The 10417-nt window shown below is 44.4% G+C and overlaps 1 protein-coding gene across 1 annotated transcript in view; it reads left to right on the top strand.

Moving 5' to 3' along the window:
- The window catches only part of KCNB1 (potassium voltage-gated channel, Shab-related subfamily, member 1), a 124783-nt gene extending 114941 nt beyond the window's left edge, over positions 1-9842 (top strand). Inside the window, 1 exon segment of the mRNA XM_009703372.1 lies at positions 7821-9842. Coding sequence (XP_009701674.1) covers positions 7821-9842 — 2022 coding nt within the window.
- Positions 9843-10417: the final 575 nt, after the last annotated feature.

Genomic DNA, 10417 nt, shown 5'->3' with positions numbered 1-10417 from the left:
ATGGGAGATGTACCTGAAAGGGGAGCACCAAGCTGGAGGGCAGGTTTTGTCTGGGTAGGTGGTGTGGAGCCTGACCCTGATAAGAGCTAATGACTTGCTGTGGTGCCGAGGGTCGAAGAGCAGGAGGGATGTTCTGTGTGTTGGGGCGGGGGTCACCATTAGGGTCTGTCTCTTTAGTTGTCTTCCGGGGAAAGACCAAGTTGTGCAATACCACACTGCTATTCCAATTTCTGTGTTCCAAGAGCAGCATTTTGCATGGTATGAAGGGTGGGAATGTGCGAGCAAGATGAAGACAGAGTGGGTCAGGCGGGAGGGCTGGGCAGGGTGATGGTAGGAGCGCTGATGAGGGAGAACCGGGGGTGAGGCTGGCGAGGAGCTGGGGAGAGCAGGCACTGGCATGGCTGGAGCCTTCCTTGGGAATATGGATCACCTTTGGCCGTGCGAGGCCGGAGCAGAGCGTGCTGCCACGGCCGGAGGACAGCGGAAAGGTTTGTCTGCGTGGACGTGCAGGGGGGACGTGCGAACCATGGTGCTGTCGGGACTGGATATCTTGCAGTAGTGCAGCTTGCTGGGGTTGCAGTCGTCCTGAGCAGAAGGCAAGGCCAGGAGAAAAATGGGAAACTTGAGCTTCCATGTGCCATGCATTTGTTTTCTCTTGTGATTTTTTTCCCCATGCTAGCAGCAGCAGAAGTAGGTCAGATGCTCCCTTCTCATCCTGTCTTGAGCCCTATCACTGGACTGATGTCTAAAGGCAGTGTTTGCCTTTGAAGTTTGCCTTTTCATTATTTTCCTTCATTTATCTTTTTCTTCTCCAGCCCACCATTTGCATCTGGGCTTTGCTCAGAGGGAAAACTGACACCAGTTAGCATTTATTGGGGCTTGATAGGTCTCTGACAACTAAACACGTTCTCAACAGCATTAAGGAATTCACAGGCAGCCGTGCCTGAAGGCTACTTTTCTGCCCGCTTTAGCTTAGTCAGCAGCAGTTGTAGCTGCAGCTCTCTGGGTGCCTGCAGGCAAACAAAGCATTGACATTTAGTCAGCAGAAGTATTGTATCCCCTTCTAAACCAAATAGACTTACTCTCTCAACAGATACAATTATTACAGCTATAACTGAAATCAAATAATTCACTATTATTCAATCTGGGCTTTTCCAGGTAATGTCAAAATTAAGATCTCGTATATTTCCAAAGCAAAATATAAATGGTTTTATCTAGATTTTGGTTTTGTGGATTTTATATAGAAGAGGGTAGGAGTTTACATTCTCACAGGCTGTGGACACAGCCCCTGGGGACACCACAGGGATGTGAGTGAGCTGGTGCGCCCGGGGTCCCACCCCTCCAGAGCACAGATCTCCTGGTGCAAAGGGGTCTCAAGAACCCCCTTGGGGCAGGATGCAGGCACGGCATGTAAAGTGCCAGACCAGGGAAAACTCTTAAGCATGAGTTTATGCTCCACAAGAATCAGTGGGACTTAAGGGTTTTGGAAATTCAAGATCTTACATTGCATCTTAACATCCTTACACACGAAAAAGCAGATTAAAGGTTCTCAGTATTTCACTCGCAACCCTAGCTCCAAGTTTGGCCTCAACTTGTCGTGATCCAAGAAGTAAGTGTTACCTTTTGTTATGGCCTCAGCATTTTCTAGAAAAAATATCCTGCAAGCCCAACGGTCAGAATCATAACATCAGAAGTGACCACGTTCTGCGAACTCTTTCAGTTAATGAATAAATAGGCATTTTCTAGTGAAGAGATGTTTCCTGAAACATGTCCCTGTCAATAAATACCATAGACATATATAGCAGCCATGAACAGGAGACGTTATTCCCTTGCAGAGCGAAGCAGGGAGGAGACTAAGGAACTCTCCATCTGTTTCTGCACTGTTCAGCACGTGGGATATTGCCCAAAATACACTGGGCTCTCTGTTTCTCAGAGCCTGGGGAGACAGAGGCTGGCATAGGCACGGCAGGATGGAGCTGGACAGTCTGACTCGAAGTATATTGTTTGCTTGGGGAAGTAGGGGGGCTGCAGGAAAAAATCCCTTAGTAAATGGAGCGTATGAATGAAACCTGGTCCTGATGCCAAGTTTATTCTGCAGGCCTTGATGGAGCTAAAAAAGCACATTAGACAAAACCATTATTGAACTGCTTGATTACATAACAATTTCCTCATCGTATTTCCAAGAATATTGAATCTATATTCAAACATCCTCCTACTCTCTCCCACACACCACCCCTTCTCCTTGCTATATCAGCTTCATTACTGAGTATGAAGACAGAAAAAGTATAGGGCATGTTGCCATGAGCAGATAGATCTCAGATGCTTACACTGAGATTTTAGAGCCATCTATGGGATTTGGACAGCCAATTCTCATTACTTTTAATGGCCTTGAAAGTCTCCAGTCTTATGCCTTGACCTTAGTTAGGGTCTTTGGCAGTGCAAAGAACAGATAATCAAGCAATAAGTATCACCAAACCTAAATGTTGCGTTAGTCCCTGCTGCCTAAAACTTAGCCCACTCTGTGCTGCCTGGGGGGTGGCATGCACAGTTTTGCTGCCCACAAACTGCTGCTACTGCAAGCTGAAGAGAGAGACGGGAAATTTCTGAACAGCCTGGCTTCTTTGGGAGAGCCCTCTTCCCCCCAGGGATGAGCACAGACCTTGCCAACACAAAGGATGAAGCCACTCTCACCCAGCAAGCAGGATCAGGCCCAGTGGAGGTGGCTATCTCCTGAAAGGTGTGTGTGGTAGAGGTTGCCTGCCTAGTTTGGGGGGGGATTTTGGAAGAGGTGGGCATTAATGGCTTGCAAGCGTGGCACATCCATCCTGCCTCAGGAAGCAGCAGTTGCACTCAAACTGGCTACACTTACTCACATAATCAGCTTGCTTGTCTCATTTGCATGTGTAATAACTAGCATGTATGTACAATCATGCTAATCGCTTTGAGGCAACTGCTTAAAATTCATTCAAAACCTTGCCCTGCCTGTCCTTGGGTTATTTAGCTTTCACAAAGGAACCATAGCAGCAATCCAGAGATTCACTCAATAAAAATCTTTGTGAAACAGTCAATTTAGTGGAGGAGAAGTTTTTTTTCTGGAATCCTGCCCATCCATCCTGAGACTTGGAGTACAAGCCAGTGCTGTTATTAGGAGCCCATCCAATACCCTCTGCAAGTCACCTAGAAAAGTACCCGATGGGGAATTTCACAATTTCACCTGTGTGTTGCTACAGGTAAAATGTAAGAGTAAATACAGATGCAAAGAGGAAGAGAACTACACAGCTTCCCTCATGCGATCTGTTGGCTGAAATGGTCTGAAAGTTGTGCAGGGAAAAACTAGTCTTAAACCCTGTCAGCTTTATGAGTGGCTTAAGGAGCATCTGTAATGCTCTGTTGTGGATACCTGCCCAGTAAGACCTGGCCTGTCAGGGCTCCTGTCATTAGCTCCAGTGGAGCCCATGCAAGGACAGCGGAGAACAGCACCAGAAGTACATCAATTCCTTCACCTGCCTCTGCCACCGATGTGGCCTGTCCTCAGGCCAGTCATTTCAGTCTTTTGTGCCTCCAACTCTTTTTCCTATGCCTCCAAATTTTAGGCTGCAAGCTTTTCCATTGTTTTAGCTATGCGTTTTATAGGACCTGCTGCAGACATGGGGCATCCAAGTTGGAAGCTCTGGATCTGCCTGCAGTGATGTTGGAGGTACCTTCCCCAGCCCCCATAACAATTCAACATATTCCAGATAAGCCAGCAGCAAGACCTGGGAGGGGGGTACAGCTAGCTCCATAAGTACGAATATTCACATTTCAGCAGCACTCACAAAATCTAATGGGCCCATGATGCTTAACTTTCCTGTCTCTGTTCCTTCTGCAAATCCAAGCCTGTGCTCTAGAGACCTTTCGGTGCTTGTTCAACCTCAGCTCTTTGATAGCCAGTCCAAAAGTTTTCACCAGCATAAAGCCATGATGCCTGTTTTTTAAGGAATCATGAAAAGGAACAGGCCCTCTCCCCATGCCTGCTTCCACTTCAAGCAGCAGTTAGCAGCCGATGCAACAGCGAGGTTTTGGGTCAGTGCTCTGGAGCAGGGACAACGGGCACTTTTTTCCCAGTGACCGCTTGCCTAAGCCGCTGGAGCCTCATTCACTGCAGAGGGATCATTCTTTTGCTCAAGTCCAAATTTGTCCCATTGGCTCTTCTTATTAAGGAGAAGTGAACCTGGAAGAGGAAAGGAAGGGTGAAAGGCCAGGAATCAAATGAAAAGGCTGCCTGCCACACAGAGCATCTCTGGAGGCATTCTTGGTGGTATAAATGTCTTTTCTTCAGCTTTCTGTCTCTCATTACTGACAGTGGAAAACACAAAAGCTGCCAAGCTAGAGGTTTGGTATGGCCAAGATAGGAAACCTTATTAGACAGACGGACGGTGATTTCTGTAATCTGAAATTCCAGACTGTAAATACATTGGGATAGAGCCCTGTGTCACTGAACGCAGTGCTAATGCCGGACAGCAGCAGCAGCTGGGTCCAGTTTTCTGTGGACAACTGCTCCTCGGGTGGCTTTTGTTGGTTGATGGGTGCTACCAGGACAAGGTATGCTTTAGAGAAGGATAAGGATCCTCTAAACCCCGCTGGAGATATTTCATCTCCCAGTTTTTCATACTTTCCAACTGAAAAGTGTTTTGAATACCTGAGGACAGTCAATTCACATTTAGAAGTTTTTCTTAGCCTAACAAGATTCCCAAAGATGTGTGATTGCAGTAGATCAATAAGGGGAAAAATCTGTATCTTAGGAGCACAGGTGACATCTTGCTGCAACTTGCGGGAGAAATGATAAATGTCTTTCTCTGTTTATTGCTTACCTCTGTGGCTAAATCTGCTAAAGCAGAACCAAATTTTACCCTCAGATCTCATAGTTTTCAAATTTATGTTCATCTGGCATTGCCTTGATCTTCAAAGCAGGAAGGTATATCAAAGGAAACAGAAGATTTGACACCAATTACTGCTGCTGGATGCCGTCCACTGAATAAAGATGGAGTGTTAATATTTACACTGAAAGTGAAGGAGATAAAACACACTAGGTAGATCTAAGTCTACAAATAAACCCTTCTGTGTATAGTGGGCAGAGATAAAACCAAGCAAAAAATTTGAAATTACCGTTGAAAACATCCCAAACACCTTCAGAAATGTTGGGCTGTAAACAAAGAAATGACAGCAAAAACACTAAAGAGCCTTCTAGGAAAACAAATCAGGCTCCCTGCTTCTCAGGGGTATTACCTGGTCTTCAGGAGGTGGTCTTTTGAAACAACCAGCCATGCGGAAGTAGTTAACATCTAAATTTCTCCTCACTTCACCGTGAGACAGGTGACTTACGTCTTATTCTCTTGAGTCTGAAGCCATCAGTTCGAGCACTTTTCCTTGCATCCCTCTCTGCTTCTCTCCATTCCATGGTTCTTCCTAATTTTTTGCACCCCTCAAGCCTTTCTCGCAGGTTCTTTGGCTCACTGACCTGAGAAGTCGCTCAACAAGGCAAATGCCCCATTGCACGAGTTGTTGTGGGGTTGTTCATATTTCAGCAGCAAATTTATGGAAGAGGAAGGTAGCGAGGAGGAGGCGAAAGCTTCGCTAGCACTGTGAGGGTGCACAGCACAGCTAACAACAAACATTCTTTTAGGCAACCTGTTTAAAAAGGAAAAGGAATCTACCTAGCATTTTTCCTGGCAACAATTTAGTAACTGAAAGTGAGGCTATTCTAAAATTCCCAGTACTAGAGCATTGCAAAGGAGGCTATTTACACCGTTCACTTCTTCCATTTAATCTAATTTAGACAATGAGTGTTTAATGGAGATAATTTTTTTTTTTGAGTCAAATCTCATTCTTCGGATTAAATTACTAGGTCTGCAGGGTCATGTACAAATCAAAGTTATATAGTACATTTTAGTGAGTTAAAAGGTAAATGATTTTATTACATTGATTTGGAAGGGATTTTCTTAACAGCAAGTGGATTTTAAAGCACTTGTTGAAATCAAAATTTCAAAATTGAAACTCTTACCTTGAATTTGGAATTTTTTAAGGTATACGGGCATTTCTCCTAAAGCTGTAACTTAAGCTTGCTGTATGAATTTAATTCAAGTGAAGCTTCCAGCCTCTGTAGTCCATTTCTGCCTTTCAGCTTCAGAGAAGAGGTGAGGCTCTTCTTGAGAAGACCACAGTGTTTCTGAACTGTGTTGGAACTGCATGTTTCTCCCACAGCAGCAAGGCTTGTTCCACTGTAGTGACTGTCCATTTAGGGATAAATGTTCAGAAGTCTGATATTTCCTGACTGTTAGGATGTCTGTGCTGGGGTTGGCTGAAGAGAAATCTTGCAAGCATGTCTTTCTCCAGTGCCCCAGGTGGTAACTGTGGATATTCTGGTGGTGTGAGGCTGCCTGAGAAAGTTCGCTGTGAGAAAACCTAAAATCTAGTTACATTGGCAAAGAAAGACTGTGTCAGATTTGCAATTCAGGATGCAGAACTCTGTCATACATTTTATAATTTATTGCTTAATATTGTGTATCTAGTCATCATGCACATACGTTGCAATTGATTTCATGCTGCTTTTCTATCAAGCAGGAGAAAAGCGAGCATAAGGGACCAGCTTAAACTGAAATGAATACATAAAACATTAGTCATATATACATGTGTTTTGAAATCATTGCTGTTATTTTGGCAGTAACCTATGATACTAGATATAATCCCACCCAGTTAACAAACTAGAGAAAGAATTCACTAGTAGAGAAAAACACTCCTCAAATTGTCTGTCAGCTCTAAAACCTCGCTAAAATGACTTTGAAAGAAGATGTAATTAGGGAAAACTGGAAAGTATAGCATTAGTGTCTAAAACAGGTATGGAAGGACACCCTGCCTACACCCTCTGAAAGCTGAAAATACACTAATCTAGCACTTCGCGCTTTCCAGCTCTGCACAGAGTTGGTGGCCCAGGATCTGATGAGATTTATGTGGGTTTTTAGAGAGGATGCTCACTGCAGACCCTTCTCCTCTCATCGCACTCTCTAGTCAAAGAGCCGGCTTCTGATAATGGATGAGCTCTCCAGTGGTTGGTCCTGCCCTGCCTTGACTGTCTCAGTGTTGTGTAGTTTGGTTTGCCTGGATGAATTTGCTCTTTCCCCTGGTTGCGATAAGGAGCTAGGATGGCCAGCTGGTCACATGCCAAGTAGCTCAGAGCTCAAAATGTTTTAGAAAGTTTGGTAAAGTTGTCAGGTATTCCACAACCATCAAGTTTCAAATTAGAGGTGAATCATTAAAAGAAAAGAGTGTATTACTTGTACACTTATATGTAGTAGAATTGTACACAAGTCTCTGTAATTAGCCATAAGCACCCAAAATTACAGATGTAACCGCACATTAAATGGAGGACATCGCTCTGATCGAATCTGGCATTCACAATTGCATTCCTTCTTGCTTAGATTTCAGAGCCTGTTGTCCAGATGGGCTTTGTTGGGCACCTAATTAGTAGTTAATCAAAAGCTCCTGCTGTGAACTGCTTCACAGCCGTCCTGGCATCCTAGCTGCTTGGTGCGCATTCCTTGACTACGCAGAGATGAAGGCACGGGAGTTGAAGTAGATGCTTTATCTCCTTTATGCATCTGACATAAGTAAAGTAGCTTCCAAAATAAAATCACCTCAGGATGCATTGGTTATCTGACTTCTGTGTACTAGGGGCAAAATCAGTCTCGAAATGTGTAAGCGGAAATACAGCCATGCGCTAATGGCAATGATAGATAGCGTAATATATTCTGAGATGAACTCACTGTTTTCTCTTTCCTTTCCAGATTTTGGCGATCATTTCCATCATGTTTATTGTACTATCTACAATTGCCTTGTCCCTTAACACACTTCCTGAACTACAAGGCGTGGATGAATTTGGGCAGACCACAGATAATCCCCAACTTGCCCACGTGGAAGCAGTGTGCATTGCATGGTTTACAATGGAATACCTCTTGCGGTTCCTATCCTCGCCTAAGAAATGGAAGTTTTTCAAAGGCCCGCTGAACGCTATTGATTTGCTAGCTATCTTACCGTACTATGTCACTATCTTCCTCACAGAATCCAATAAAAGTGTACTTCAGTTCCAAAATGTACGACGAGTGGTCCAAATATTTCGCATTATGAGGATACTGCGGATTCTAAAGCTTGCCCGGCACTCAACGGGTTTACAGTCCTTGGGGTTTACACTGAGGAGGAGTTACAATGAGCTTGGATTACTTATCTTGTTTTTGGCCATGGGCATTATGATCTTTTCCAGTTTAGTGTTTTTTGCAGAAAAGGACGAGGATGATACAAAATTCAAGAGCATCCCAGCTTCTTTCTGGTGGGCAACAATCACCATGACAACAGTAGGCTACGGAGACATCTACCCCAAAACACTTTTAGGTAAAATAGTAGGAGGACTCTGCTGCATTGCTGGAGTGCTGGTGATTGCTCTTCCCATCCCAATTATTGTCAATAACTTCTCTGAGTTCTACAAAGAGCAGAAGAGGCAGGAGAAAGCCATTAAGCGCAGGGAAGCTCTTGAAAGAGCAAAAAGGAACGGCAGTATTGTTTCCATGAACATGAAGGATGCGTTTGCCCGTAGTATAGAACTCATGGACATTGTGGTTGAAAAGAATGGAGAAAGCATAGCCAAAAAGGATAAAGTTCAGGACAATCATTTGTCGCCCAGCAAATGGAAATGGACCAAGAGAACGCTCTCTGAAACTAGCTCTAGTAAATCTTTTGAAACTAAAGAACAAGGTTCTCCAGAAAAAGCCAGGTCATCTTCAAGTCCCCAGCACCTGAATGTCCAACAGCTAGAGGACATGTATAACAAAATGGCAAAGACTCAGTCCCAGCCCAACCTTAATACTAAAGAGTCGAGTCAACCTGGAAAGCAAAAGGAAGAGCTAGAAATGGAAACCCTTCCTGGCCCTATGGTGCCCTTGCTGACGACTCGCGCTGATGGGGTCATTGACATGAGGAGCATGTCCAGCATCGACAGCTTCATAAGTTGCGCGGCAGAGTTCCCTGACTCCGGGAGGTTTTCTCACAGCCCGCTCGCTACCCTTCCCTGCAAAGGTGGCATTAATGTGATTCAGGAGCAGAGCAGGCCAGAGGGGAGCGGTGCCAGATTTGTGGAAATGAACCCAAGCTCCGAAGGCAGCCACCATTCTGCTTTTTACATAGAAAGTCCCAAAAGCTCCATAAAGGCCAGTAACCCTTTAAAACTAAGGTCTTTGAAAGTCAACTTCATGGGAGAGGACACCAGCACATTAGTACCAGCATCAAATGTACTGAGATTATATCCAGACCCTCTCAAGAGCCGGGGAGCTGCTGCTGCTGCCACAGATGCTTCTTTACTCTCTGACAGATCTCTCATGAGCCCAGAAACCTCGATCTACACAACAGCGAGTGCGAGAACACCCCCAAAGTCACCAGAGACGCAGACAGCCATAGCTTTCAACTTCCATGATGCTGGTATACACAAATATATAGATGCTGACACTGATGATGAAGGTCAGCTGCTTTATGATTCAAGTCCGCCCGGAAATGTGAGTCCCAAGTACAATGTTACAAACAGTGGCTATCTAAAGCAAAAGGACAATGTTTATAGAACAGAGAAGAACCATCTAGAAGCCGCTGCTTTACCCACCTCCCCTAAGCTGATAGGGCAAAACTGCATTTACTCTATGGAAGGTATCACTAGAAGAACCCAGGGCAATCAGGAGACTGTCAGATTAGAAAATCACATTTCCCCAGAAGTCCATGTATTACCAGGCAGCGGAGGACATGCTAACACACATGATCAAAGCATCTGAGATGGGCTCCAAAAGAACTTACTGAAAGTTTAAAGGAATGTCTTTACAGTCAACACACAAAAAAAAAGAGCTTCTGCATGGCATGAACTTGGCTGAAACAAGCCACCTGTTTCTAAAAGTCTGGGGGAGGTCCAGTGTGGGTTTGTGAAAATGTCCTTCTCTGAAACAACTCTAAAGACGTTGCCCACATCAGTCAAAAATAAGGATTGCAAATCATGATCACACATTGATCTCCTTTCATGTTGTCCAGTGAAGCCAATGTGACCAAATATCCATCCATTCCCCTTGAATGCTAGAGCTCCTTTTGGAAATATTAACAGCTGATTTGCATTAGTTCCATAAAGGATGCCAAGGCAGCCAGATTTGAACTCTGGAATAAATTGCTGGGGTTGGTATAAAGCTATCAAAAACACAATGCTCACTGCTTCAGGGCAGCTGTTCCCCATCTACAGCTTTCTCTGATGGATATTATGTCTAAAGGTAACAGGGAACACTTGCATTATTGGAAAATCCAAGCGAAAACCATTTAAAACAAATAACGGTCTAGAGAAACCAATTATTAAAATGCTCTGTGT

This window comes from Cariama cristata, unplaced genomic scaffold (assembly GCF_000690535.1).
Source record: "Cariama cristata isolate BGI_N322 unplaced genomic scaffold, ASM69053v1 scaffold8187, whole genome shotgun sequence".
Classification (NCBI taxonomy): Eukaryota; Metazoa; Chordata; class Aves; order Cariamiformes; family Cariamidae; genus Cariama; species Cariama cristata.
The sequence above is the reverse complement of the archived record's forward strand: the minus strand, read 5'-3'. Positions and strand labels throughout refer to the sequence as shown.